General features: G+C 34.2%; 2 protein-coding genes across 2 annotated transcripts in view; both read left to right on the forward strand.

Moving 5' to 3' along the window:
- Positions 1–10463, forward strand: part of LOC110029616 (protein CHROMATIN REMODELING 35) — a 77834-nt gene extending 67371 nt beyond the window's left edge. The window contains exons 4-6 of the mRNA XM_020731987.1: positions 2377–2520; positions 8281–10049; positions 10143–10463. Of these exons, the coding sequence (XP_020587646.1) occupies positions 2377–2520; positions 8281–10049; positions 10143–10146 (1917 nt within the window). The 3' untranslated portion in view covers positions 10147–10463. The remainder of the gene's footprint in view (positions 1–2376; positions 2521–8280; positions 10050–10142) is intronic.
- Positions 10464–11590: 1127 nt separating this feature from the next.
- On the forward strand, positions 11591–13439 carry LOC110029619. Its single transcript, XM_020731989.1, is given in 3 exon segments — positions 11591–11777; positions 13062–13171; positions 13174–13439. Coding segments are annotated over 3 exon segments (516 nt in total). The 3' UTR covers positions 13393–13439.
- Positions 13440–14297: the final 858 nt, after the last annotated feature.

The raw sequence follows: 14297 nt of genomic DNA on the forward strand, positions 1-14297 counted from the left end.
TAATAAAATTGGCAGGATTGAACATTTAAATAACATCATCTCTAAAAATGCAGCCACACATTATGATAGTTTGGGAAGTCACTGAGGGTTCTCCTTAGGATCTGTGACATCCCCTACCTTTTCTTTCCTTTGGACTCCTGAAATAACTGTTCATGTTTGAGCCACTCCCATTTGCCCTTCTACGTCCTACCTTGAAAACCTGAACCTTAAATTCTTGAAGACTAGAAACATTGATCATTATCAAGAGTTTTCTCAAATGACTCCCGTCATTTGGGATGTAATTAACTATAGGGGCTTGCCTCTATAGGGAACTTGGAACCCAGATAAAATAAACCCTATTTAATCTTTGTATTAAATAGGGGAACTTGTCGGTCATATATAAAAGGTTCGCAGACTAAACGGATGTCACAAATCTCTTAGTTTGTTGGATTGGGTCTATTGCCGAGGTCTACACTTATCTTTCGGGAGGGTGTAGTATTCGCGGTATCAGACACGATTATGCAAACTATTGGACGAATGAGATCCATTTGGTCTCATTTTTCAAAAACTAAAACACACTACTTTCAAAACTCAAACTATATATCTTTTATATTTAAATTAAATCTCAAAAATTATTTTCATATATCATATTTTTCAAATAAATCTAATCAATCGAAAAAGTTGACCGACACCTTAACAACACTTTTTTGCATGCTAATGACATCAATGTCGCTCAATGAGCACATCGACTTTTTCTCGAAGCTATCACCTAGCACGATTTTGTGCAAGAAATAAATCACCTCCTGCATTCAGTGCAAAGATTAACAGGGCGATCAGAAACCTTATGTCTAAGGATCGATGATAGAGAGATGATTTTCAGATGTCATGGGACCAGAAATCAGTGCACAAGGTTTTTATTTAAACTGGCCAAAGATAAAAAAAAACTTTTCAGTGATGTGTATGCATCGTTTTGGTAATTTATAATATTTTTTAAATTTTGTTTAAATCTATGCCAGAAGAAAAGCTGTTAAGATATCTTGTTTGATAATGAAAAGTTTGATTTTGCCTGAATTAGTGTCCATAATTTTGATGGGCATAGGCTGCCTTTTCATTGAAGAAAGATTTTACGCTAGAGACAACATATAAGGCTAGCTTTGGTGAGGTGTGAATATGGAGAGATAGAAAGAGTAAATATTTAAGTTTTGGGATGTGTGACTTTGCATTAGAGATGATCTTGCATGCATCCAATCGGCAGCGAAAAGTTGTGCTTAAATTTTAAATGGTCTTACATAAAAAGACTAATTCTGTGCTTATCGCCTATCATAGTGATGATTATTAGTATTTTCTTTAAATTAATGAGAATGGTAACGATCAAAATCGAGTGATCCGATAGTCTCATGAAATAATTAAACTTTTTTATAATTTTTTATTTGATTCAATTGATTCATTTTGAGTAGGAAAAACTCATAATTCCAAGCAAGTTTGAATCTTTTTTTTAGGCTAGCTCAAAATTATCAGCCACTTAATATTATTTTGATCAGTATGTGTTATAAGATATAATTGACATATTAATATTAACGCATAAATCTAGTAACACTCTCTATGCTGGTTTACATTTTTTGTAACATGAATCATATATGAACTGATGAGATTTAAGACTGGAGACTTATCAGTAATTTGTCGTACGTGGAGACATTCATATGATATAGAAACTAGGTAACCACTGAAGTAATTTTTTATGCGCATTTAAAGTCAGAAGGTGTCGATACTTGGTTTAGATATGCTAAACTACACGCTTAGATTGATAATATTTGACAGCTGCTTGTTTTATTTTTTGTTTTCTGATATCAGAAAGATTATTCACAGATTTAAATATGCCATTGTTGTCAACCAATCTAAATCTTTATGCACTAAATCTTTATGCAAAAAAAAAAAAAAAGTTAGTTGCCTCGCTCCTCATTTTCCACATCTATTTTGTTATCAGTGGACAAATTTTAAGTTTTTATGGTTTTGCTGCTGCACAATTTCTAGCCTCATCATGGTTTTATGAGAAAATGAGTTTTTCCTTGCTTGAGTTTTCCTGTACTGGGAATTATCTTCTCAGTTATATTTAACATTTTTAATTTAGAAAAGTGTCAAACTTGTCCCCTAACTATTTGCAGGGAGTTATTTTAGTTCCGGAGCCTATAAAAGTGTCAATTCAGTCCCCAAACTCTTTTAGTATGTGCTGAAATATTCTCCATGGATAACTATTTCAGCTCAAATTTAAAGATTCTGAGGATTTTTTTGATATTTTTATAGACTCTGAGACTAAAATGACCCCATATAAATATTTGAAGGGTTTTTTAGACGTTTTTTTTTTAATTACACTTATCGCTGATTTAATTTGTGTTCTAGGATGTTGAACCATCGGCTCCTGTTGAGAAGGAAGAGGAGTGCTGCCATTCTTTCATTCTCAAGGATGACCTGGGAATTGTTTGCAGAGTATGTGGAGTCGTTCATAAGAGCATTGAGACGATTTTTGATTTCCAATGGGCAAAGGTACTATGATCTGGTGTTATATTTTAAGGATATCTTATTTTCTACGTGTTATGCAGTTTTTGTTTTACTAATATTACTAGGTGTATTGCACTGACTAATCCTTAAATATTGCTTATGTATTCTATGACCGTATTTTATTTTATTTTAGGGGCATTTACATATATAGCATACAATTCTTATGCATTTACATATCTCACACCTAAACTTTCATATTTACACACATATCACTCAAATCTTTAATATCACATTTACATACATAGATGTGAGATATGTAAATACATAAGAATTGTATGCTATGCAGGTAAATTTTCCTATATTTTATTTACTTTTTCAGACTGTTAGGTGCTGGATGTGTCAGATTTTGCTTGGTATATTAACTTATTATCCCTTCTCTAATATAGTTCCATAAAACAGTTTAACTTATTATCCCTTCTCTAACATAGTTCCATAAAACCCTTATGTAAATCCATAAATCTTTCCATTTTGCAAACTATCATTTTATGATTTATCAAAAATTAGTATTATGATAGGATCTTGGAATATAGATACTCTCACAGGTAAACTAAGGGAATTAGTTGATATTATGGTTCATAAGAAGATAAATATCTTATGTATTCAAGGGACTAAATGGGTTGAAGAAAAGACTAAAGAGTTTGATAGCTTAGGTTTTAAACTTTTGTATTCAGGCAGGGGTCGTACTAGAAATGGTGTAGGTGTGATTATATATAAGAGTTTGAAAGATAATGTTTTAAAAATTAATTGAATTAGAGATAAAATTATAGTTCTTAAGATTGTTGTTGATACTAAGATTTTTAATGTTATAAGTGTTCATACCCCTGAAGTAAGTTTAGATAGGGGTTCGAAAGAAAAATTATGGAATGACCTATAAGAATTAATAAAAATGATATCTCTTGAAGAAAAAATTTTTATTGGAGAAGATTTAAATGAACGTGTAGCTAGAGTGATAGAAGATTTTAGAAATATTTATGGTGGCTACGGTTTTGGAGTGATTAATGAAGAAAATAGGGCCTTGTTAGATTTTCTTAATGTGTGATTTTGTTATTGTTAATACTTAATTTAAGAAAAGAGATGAGTATATTATTACTTATAAGAATGCATCTAATAAAACACAAATTGATTATTTTCTTATGAGAAAAAGAGATCATTGAAAATGTAAAAATTGTAAGGTAATTTCAAATGAAAATTTAAGTACTCAACATCGATTATTAGTTCTAGATTTTAAGATGAAGAGTCATAAGATAAATAATACAAGAAAGCTTTGCATATAATTAGATTGTGGTATCTAAAAGATACAAATAAAACTATTGTTATGAGTAAACTTCAAGATTTCAAGATTTGAGATGTTCATGAAGAAACAAATTCTACGTGGGATAAACTAACAAACACGATCAAACAAGTGACATAAGATGTACTTGGAGAATCAAAAGGAAAATTTATTATAAATAAAATTAGTTGGTGGTGAAATAATAATGTGTAAGACAAGATAAAATATAAAAATTTGTGTTATAAAAATTGGTTTAAATATAAAAACTTAGAGAACTGGAAAAAATATAAGGTGGGCATAAGGAGTCTTAAAAAGCAATTTGTGATGCTAAAAATTTTGTTTTTAGTAATATTTGTAATAGATTAGGTACTAAAGATGTTGAAAAATATATGTATAAACTAGCTAACAAAGAGAAAAGACAAGTAAAAATTTAATTCAAGTAAAATGTATTAAAGATGAAAAAAAAAAATAAGAGGAAGATATTCAACATGGATGTGGGAGCTATTTTGATAAAATTTTTAATGAAGTTTATGAAAATACGATCGACCTTAATGATCTTAATATCGTTAATAATAATAAAATGTTTTATTTTACCATCACATTAATTAAAAAGAAGTTGAGGTGGCTTGGAAAATCATTAGGACCCGATGATATCCCAATTGAAGTGTGGAAATATTTAGGAGATGTGGGAGTTTCTTGGCGTATTAAACCTTTTAATATTATTGTAATAGCTAAAAAGATGGCTAATGAGTAGAGGAAGAGTATTTTCGTCCCCCTTTTTAAGAATAAAGGGAAAGGGGATGCACGAGCGTGCTAATTATAGATGAATTAAATTGATGTGTTATACTTTAAAATTATGAGATATGCAATTTTAGTAATAGTAGCTATAGTGGCAGAGTTGTAACTATGGGCGATTAAATCATTAAAAGATGTTAACATTTTAGATATATTGGGTCTATTGTTCAAATTGATGGGTGATATAGATGGGGATGTTATTAGAAGAATCCAAGTTGGTTGCTTGAAATTGAGAAATGCATCGAGCCTATTGGGTAATAAAAACGTACCGCTTAGACTTGAAGGAAAATTTTATAAGGTGCTGGTGAAACCTGCAATACTCTATGACACAGAATGTTGTCTTTTAAAAGAGAAGCATAAAACAAAGTTGCTGCGATGAGAATGCTTAGGTGGATGAGATGCTTGCAACTCAAACAAATTGCGAAATGAATTTGTTGGTGATAGGGTGGGTGTAGCTCCAGTTGCATACAAGATTAGAAAGAGTCATCTTATATGGTTTGGTCACATTACACTTCGACCATATGATGATTTAGTTAGGAGAGTAAATGTTTCAGATTCAACTTATTTTAAGAAAGGCAGAGTTAGATATATAAAGACTTAGGTTTATTGTATACATAATGATCTTAATCTATTAGAATTAAATGAAAATATGACACTCAATAGGACGCAATGGAGAAAAAATATTCATGTAGCCGACCCCACTTAGTAGGATAAAGGCTTGTTGTTGTTGTTGGTTTCATATTAGAAGAGAGACACATGAAATACAATGAAGGGATAACTGAAATTGTAGGGAGGGATCAGAGCGAATTGAGACAATTTGGATTGAAATTATTAACACTTGAATCGAAATTATTATTTTTTTAAAAAAAGGCAACTTGGATCAAAGCCTTAAATACTTTGTACACAAATTTTGAGGAAAATTCACCTATACAAGTTGAATATGAGAAACACAACCCCCTTGACGTGCACATCAATCTTAGAGATTGGGGCCTATGATATCTCAAAGTGGATTTCAATATATTATAGTTTATTAATATGGCAAATGCCTTAACCCACACACACACATGAACACACCATCATAGGATTGATATTTCCATGATAAATAACAATACTTCGAAAGGTGTTTTACCTATAGTTCTACTTATTATAATATTAAATGTGAATTCAGTATTCATTTAGGTATGCTCCATTTATTCAAAAAATGTTTTCACTCAAAATGAAGTACGCCACCAAAGCTTCTATTAGCAACTTATTTTTATTATATGCTTTAGGATTGAAAGTTGAAGGTAAGTAAAGGGCGATGCCAAAGAAGTTTTCATAGTTGAAATATTTAAGAAAGATTCACATCCATATCATGTAATTCCTATGTATTTACATAACTAACCCCTAACCTTTATTTTTTATATATATGTCACTTGACCTATGCATTAAAAGGTGTATTTCACATTTTAAAAGCTAAAAGTTAAAATATTGATATTTTTTATGTAATAATAAATATTTGGGTGGTATACCTGTAAAAAGTAAATTTTAGGTATTAGATATGTAAATACATAAAAATTGTGTGGTATGTATGTATTGAATCCGAGATTGTCCTGTGAATTATACCCAAGGAATAAAGCATAGTTCACAGGACGGGAGGAAGAGAGAAAGCGAGAGAAAGAGTGATCTAATGAACAGTAAAATGAGGGAATTGTGTAATCTTTTATTCATGAAATGATCTTCTATTTATAGATAAAAGGGGTACAAGAGTTGAAGTCACATTTATGCCCCTATTAAAATAGAATATGTACATGTTATAATAGGAATTATACTCCCGTGAGCCCAAGGCCTTGCTGCTCTTCAACTCGGTCATTTCGGCTGACAAGGTGAGACGAGTAATATCGTCTGTCGGCCTGTTAGATAGGGACCATCAGTCGGTTGTCCCTTCAGGTAAGAGCGGTCGCCTGGTTATTTGAAGATGGTCAGCAAGACTGATCTAGTCAGTTGACACTAGCCGGCCAAATGTATTGATCCAGTCGTCAACCCTTAATTATTGTCGAGGGGATTTCTGCAGGCCGAGTAAAATTAGGCCATCGGGCATAGGATGGGTCATCATAACCCGACGGGTAGTTTACCCATTGCGCAAGAAGATCCCGTTGAATGTGGTTGAGGTTTATTACTCCATGATGTCTCGAGGGAATCTTTGGTTGTCCCTAGCATCAAGATTTCATCTGGACGTGCATTGGTAAATTGGTTCATGCGATCTCTGGCTAGCTCTGGTTGTTTTCCAGAGGGCGCAACTTTGCCACATCATTCTTTCTTAGACGTCGGATTGCTTCGAGATTTGTGCATACATATTTTCTGTGCACAACATGTAAGGCCCCAATAGTTAATGCATTGAAAATTATGATAATGAAAAAGGGGATAAGATGGGCCTTGTAGATGGACCATCTCGTTGAAGAATAACTTTACTGTACGAGAAGCACGAGTTTCCTTGCACTGCAAAACAAAGTGGGTTATTTTAGAATATTGTTTGACAACTATTAAAATCGAGTCATATCAAAGAGTAGTTTAAGGTGAACAACAGATAATGAACACTTATGTCGTTAGGGTGCATAACAATTGGCATGGTGTAATAATGGCTTCTTTAGGGACATTTACATGCTCACGACCCAATTCCTATGTATTGACATATCTAACACCTGCACTTTAATTTTTACATTTTTACCGCCCAATTCTTTTATATCACATCAAAAATACCACTTTCAAAAAGTGAAATACAAAGTGAAATACACCTTTTTCATGTATAGGCAAGGTGGTATGAATGTCAAAATTAAAGTTTAGGTGTTAGATATGTGAATGCATAAGAATTGGGTGGTATGTATGTTAAGTCTTTCCTTCAATTATCACTTGAATAAGCCGCAAGGCTGCCTTCCTAATGAAATGCCACCCATACCCATCCAAGATACATTACAAGCATAATAAGATGTAAGCATATGTTGATATAAGTAATCAATTCCATAAGGAAATCAAAGCTTAAAAGTTAGACCTGCTACTTTGAAAAAAAAAAAATTGAATTAAATAAGAGACTGAGTTGAGGTAGTATCGGTTATAGATTAGGGTTAGTGAAATTTCTGTATTTGAATAAGCCACGAGTTTGCCTTCCTATTGAAAGTGCAATATTTGCATTGGTTTGCTGCATTTTGATTCATAATACTTGCTAGATCCGATTTTAAAAAATACCATGAAGTCTTGATAATGCAACAGCTGTAAAATGAAGTAAATCAGTCAGATTACTTGTATTTTTTCTGATTTGAAATTGCCAGACTGATAAAAGAACTTTGCTTTTGCACAACATTCTGTTAATAACTTTTATAAATCATGACTTCTATCATATTATTATAAAATCTGTTTTCTGCATTATTTAATCATATTTGTTATGTCAATGCAACATGGTAATGAAGAATCTCAAAAATACAAATTAACTTACATACTCCGTATCATTAATCCTTGTCACTCAAGTTCAAGTTAGGTTTTGGTTTTGCATATCAAATCACTGATTTTATAATGCATCTTTAGTTATTTTAGATTGCTAAAATAAATATCTTACATCGCTTTTCACCATTATTTCTTCTCTTTCTCTACATATTTTCATTAACAGTACAGTAAAACCATACAATTAATTTTCTTTGAATAAGCAGACCACCCGAGATGCGAGGTACTACGGGTCTGGAACGCGAAAACATGAAGATATGGATGAAGCAGTTGATGCTTCTAATCCAAACTATCCTGAAGAAGACACCGCCACCGATCTTGGCATCGATCCGCAGCATCGGAAACTGATGAAACCACATCAAATTGAGGGTTTCAGGTTCCTTGTCAAAAACCTAATGGTCGAAAAACCGGGCGGATGCATCCTCGCTCACGCCCCTGGATCTGGAAAAACCTTCATGCTTATAAGCTTTATGCAGAGCTTTATCACTCAGAAACCCAACAAAAGACCCTTAGTTGTTCTTCCTAAGGGAATCTTAGCCACATGGAAAAGAGAGTTCCAGCTTTGGCAGTCTGAAGACATACCATTATTCGATTTTTATTCCTCTAAAGCAGATCATAGATCACAGCAGCTGGATATCTTGAAGAACTGGGAGCAAAGCAGAGGCATCTTATTTTTGGGCTACAAGCAGTTCACTAACATTGTTAGCAGCACATCCACTGAAAAGATTGATGCTTTATGTCGCGAAAAATTGCTTATGGTTCCGGGCCTCGTAATTCTAGATGAGGGACACACCCCAAGGAATAACAACACCGCTCTCGTCCAATCACTTTCGAGGATCAAGACCCCTCGAAAGGTAGTACTTTCAGGCACACTTTTCCAAAATCATGTTAAGGAAGTCTTCAATATTCTCAAGCTCGTTCGTCCCAAATTCATGAAGGAGGAGTCGTCTCGGAATGTCATGAAGCGAATCCTAAGCAGCGTAGAGATATCTGCTGGTAGGCGCCCGACAAAGGGTTGCAGGGAGTCCGCTTTCTGCGATCTCATCCACGAAACTCTTCAAAATGATGATAATCGTTTACGAAAAAATTTAGTAATTAAGGACCTGAGAGAAATGACCCACAATGTTCTTCACTACTACAAAGGTGATTTCTTGGATGAACTTCCTGGATTGGTTGACTTCACCGTATTCCTGAAACTAACTTCTAAGCAAAAAAATATCATGACTAAACTTCACAAACTCGATATTTTCAAGGGAAACTCTGTGGGTAGTGCGGTATATTTGCATCCATGCTTGAAGGAGGTTGCTGAAAGTTTTGATGGCGATAAAACTGAGTCATTAAGTAATGATAAAGTTGATGGTTTAATAGGATCATTAAACGTGAGGGATGGAGTGAAGACCAAGTTTTTTCTTCGTGTTCTTTCCTTATCCGAATCTGCCGGGGAGAGACTCCTTGTATTTAGTCGGTACATTCTCCCTCTGAAATTCTTGGAAAGATTGGTTATTCAAAAGAAGGGCTGGCGCTTGGGGAAGGAAGTTTTTATGATTTCAGGCGATTCTAACCCCGAGGATAGGGAATGGTCTATGGAACAATTCAATAATTCAGCAGATGCCCGAGTTCTTTTTGGTTCTATAAAGGCCTGTGGAGAGGGCATTTCGTTAATCGGAGCGTCCAGGATATTAATCCTAGATGTGCATCTCAATCCTTCCGTCACTCGTCAGGCAATTGGTCGAGCTTTTCGACCCGGCCAACAGAGGAAGGTGTATACCTACAGGCTGGTGGCCGCGGATAGCCCGGAGGAGGAGCACCATAGTACATCCTTCAAGAAGGAGGTTATTTCAAAGCTGTGGTTTGAGTACAACGATTACGGTAGTCACCAGGAGATTGATCTTCATGAGGTTGAACTTACAGATGCTGAAGATATTTTCCTTGAAAATCCCGCTTTAATTGAAGATATCAAATGTCTGTACAAAAGGCAAGCAATTTTAACACATTTCAATTAATGTCTATGTGATGATGATGATGGTGTTTCATTTTTGACTCTAAATTAATACTTTCCTATTTGCAGGTGATTCTCTATGCTTAATAAAGATGTCATATTTTGGAGAAGCAACTTATTAGTTGGGGATTGCTTGTATATGTGATACTTTTGCTTCTGGCATCTGGTAACTCTTGTTCACTACCATCAGATCTCTTGATAGTCGTTATATCTTAGCAGGCGGTTGTGAGAACCGGCACTTTTCGATCTTTTTACGTGCGCTACTTTAGTGAGTTCTACGCTGTAGCGCACTGTCTTGTAAGTCTACAGTTCAAAACATAAACATGCTGTTGTAGGCCTATTATGAATCCTTAGAACATCATTTCAATGCATGCTTTGTTATCTCTTTTACTTTTCTCTTATGCTAAGTGCCAAATTGTCCTACTCATTTGCATGAAAATACTAGCACATAGTTTTCTCTTTTATTTCTTCTCTTAGTTTTTTCACATTTACCTTCTAATGGTATAAAGCAATTGTGGCACTGCAAGAACACACGAACATTTCCAAAGATTGGATCAAGTGAATTGCATTTTGAGAATTTAAGGTGGAGTTTGGTAGCACAGAATTAATAGGATTTATGAATAATTTTAACGTAAATCCTCACCCAAAAGCGAAAAAATGTGAAATAAATCCGACAGTTTGCTAAATCTAAATTTCTCTCCATCCGTTAATTTTTCTGATGTAAATCCGGATTTACTAAATCTGTTTTTAGGTTGATTTAAGGGATACAAAAAAATTAAATCTTGATAAAATGTTGAAAATAAAAGATAAATTTAAGTGGATTTAAGTTAAATCATACCAAACATCCTCTTGAAATTAACACAGCCGAATTTTATAAATTCAGATTTACCAGATTTACTAAAGCCTGCTTAACCTAGATCTCACCTGCAGCCAACACTCCCTAAAAGTGACATAGTTGGTGAACTCGCCAAGTTCTGACTTTTAGTCAAATTCTTTTGAGGATAAAAGATAAGAGGCATTTACATACACATCACACAATTTTTATGCATTTACACATCTAACAGCTGAAAATTCATATTTACATACATACCACTCAAATCTCTTAACATCACATCAAAAATACCAACCATCACTATCTTTTTAAGAGCGAAATGCACATTTTCATGCATAGATTCATAACACCAAAGTGATACAAGCATAAATGTCAAGCTCTGCCTGTTAGATATGCAAATACATAAGAAATCATATGACATGTATGTAAATTTCCCTAAAAGATAAAACACTATCGAATACAATAATGCCAGCATGCCGCCGCCGCCGCTGTGGTTTTTAATTACAAGTCGTCGCATATCAAGTGCTTACCACGTTATCAGCCCATAGGGAAGTTAGGTTGCTATGCGCTCCATACGCCTCAGGTGGCGCGCACGTTCTGCTCGCTTCGCCATTATATACCTAATGCTGGCTCTCGCAAATTCACTACCAGCAGCCATTATTGCTATATTGTGAGGGAGAGAGAGATGGCGAGCTGCTGGGTGGGTGCGATTATGGTTTTGTTAGGGTTTGCTGCAGCTGCTGTTGCGTCGGCCGGCGGGGAGCTGTGGAAGGGTGAAGATTTGAAGAGCGTTCACGTTGCCGGGAAGGTTCTCTGCCAGGATTGCTCTCAGGGTTGGAATTATTGGGCCCATGCGGCCCAACCTGTTAAAGGTTTGCTTCACATATTTGTAATATTCATATTAGGGTTGTTGAGGATCTGATTTCGTGCAGAGTTGGGGTTCGTATATTTGATTTTGAGCCTGCTCGGTTTGAAATTGAATCGAGCTCGGTCCATCTAGCTCAAAATAGAAACGAGTTGGCTCAAATCAAGTTAATTGGATTCGTTTCAGTTCGACGTGGTTTGTTTAGCTGCATTTTATTTAGCATTATAAATATAAATTTTATAAAGTAAAATATTTTTGAGCGATCTCGAACTAGTTGGAGCTGATCATTTTATTTAGCATTATAAATATAAATTTTATAAAGAAAAATATTTTGAGCGATCTCGAACTAGTTGGAGCTGATCTGTGTATTTGGAGCTGATCGGCTTGAAATAGGCTAAAAAAATCTTGATCCGGACTAACAACACCCTATCTACATGTTGGGAAATTTATATATATGGCGTGCAATTGTCAACTCTTATATATATGACATGCAATTGTCAACTATTTACATATTAACACAAAAAAATTATATTTTTTTCATTTATGTCACCTAAATCTTTCGAAGAATATAAAAAACTATCATTAAAACTTTTAAAAATTGAAATATATAGATTCGTGCATTGTTAAAAGTGGTATGTACGTAAAAATTGAAGTTTGGGTGTTAGACATGTAAACACATAGGGATTGAGTGGTATGCATCTGAATCTACACATACCACGTGTATCTAATTCTTCTATATTTATATATTTATAATCCAACGTTTGATAAATATATTTATTACTTTGGTGGCATAAACTTATGAATGAAGATTATATAGATATAAATATATATATCATATTTTTATTATCACATAAAAAGAACAATTTTTACACATCATTTGCTCAAAATATTAAATATAATATTTTAGTTATTCAAAATTTAGAAATAATTTTTAACCACTTTTTAATTCAGTTTTCTTTTATCTACTAATGAAAATTTTTAGCTTAAAAATATTATATTTTAAATTTAAATGATTAATATGTTATATTTGATATTTCAAGTGATTGTAATGTAAAAACACTTGTTTATAATGATACCTTTCAATTAAGCGAGTAAATATTTCGTCTGAATGGCCAACCATCGGACGTCACATAGTCGTACACTTCTTCGGCGAGCGACGTGATGTCCGGTAGTTGGTCATACGAACATGCGGATGTACGAATGGAATATTTTTTTCCAATTAAGCCACTAACAAATATTACATGAGATATCTCTCTTCTAAGAAATTTACTTATGATTATGATTGTTTAAGGTGGCAAAGTAGCGGTGACCTGCACAGACGCGCGGCGGCGAGTGGTTTACTACGGCAGCGACGAGACTGACGATAAGGGCAACTTCGACTTACCGGTCGGACCCGCTACTCCGGCGATGCAGCAAAACGTATTCGGCCGGAGGGATGCTCCGTCCGCCTCCTCTCATCGCCGGACTCCGCCTGCAACGTCCTCACGGCGGACTTCGCCGGCGGTCGTTCCGGCATGCGGCTCGTCCGGCCCTCGCACGTGTACCCGGGGAGGATAAAGTACACGGTGGGGCCCTTTTTCTTCACATCTCCCATGTGCGAGGAGCCCGACACGCACGAATGAGATCGAGCTTTGTTTTTCGTTTTTTCACTTTTATTTTGGGAAATTTACATGCATACCATCCAACTATTATGTATTTACTTATCTCACACCTAGATTTTGATTTCTATATGATAAGCATCTTAACCTATGTATGAAAAGGTGGATTATATCATTTACACATTTTCATATATAGTAAAATGTGCTTACGATGTAAAAATCAAAGTTTAGGTGTGAGATAGGCCTAATTTTTCTGTGCGAACTCCTGACGTAGCTCTACGTGCGGCGAAGGGTATTCCTGAGTTATTTTCAGGTTATTTTCAATAATCCTGAAATAACCCAGAAATAACCTGTGATCTTTATTTTTGAGTTATTTCGGAATTATTGAAAATAACCCAGAAATAACCTAAAAATAACTCAGGAATAATTTTGGCCGCACGTAGAGACGTCAGGAATCCGAACAGAAAAATACGCTCGTGAGATAGGTAAATGCATAAAAAATAGGTGTTATGTATGTAAATTCTCTTTTTTATTTATAATTAATTTATGTGTCTTTATTTAATTTTGCTTTTGATTTTGTTAATGGGGGTTGTATTGAATGCATTCCAGAGAAGAAGAAAATTTAACTTTTCTATCGTGTGTCACATCGAAATCATGATATTGTGTACAATATATTTTTTGAGTCTAAACTGTGAGCTCGCTCAGGTTGGTTACGATAAGTGGCTCGTGAACTGAGATTGATGAGCTAAGAAATCAAGTTCAAGCGAGCCCCGACATAACTTGTTAGCTTGTGAGCAAATTTGTTTAAGAAATAATTAATATAAATATTTTTTCAAAATATATTAAAATTCAAATTTTTACCTTTAAATTATTGAAGATATTTAAAACATTGTTATTTTATATTTTATATCAAGTGATTTCTTTTTTAT

Source organism: Phalaenopsis equestris, unplaced genomic scaffold (assembly GCF_001263595.1).
Source record: "Phalaenopsis equestris unplaced genomic scaffold, ASM126359v1 Scaffold000598, whole genome shotgun sequence".
NCBI classification, from domain to species: domain Eukaryota; kingdom Viridiplantae; phylum Streptophyta; class Magnoliopsida; order Asparagales; family Orchidaceae; genus Phalaenopsis; species Phalaenopsis equestris.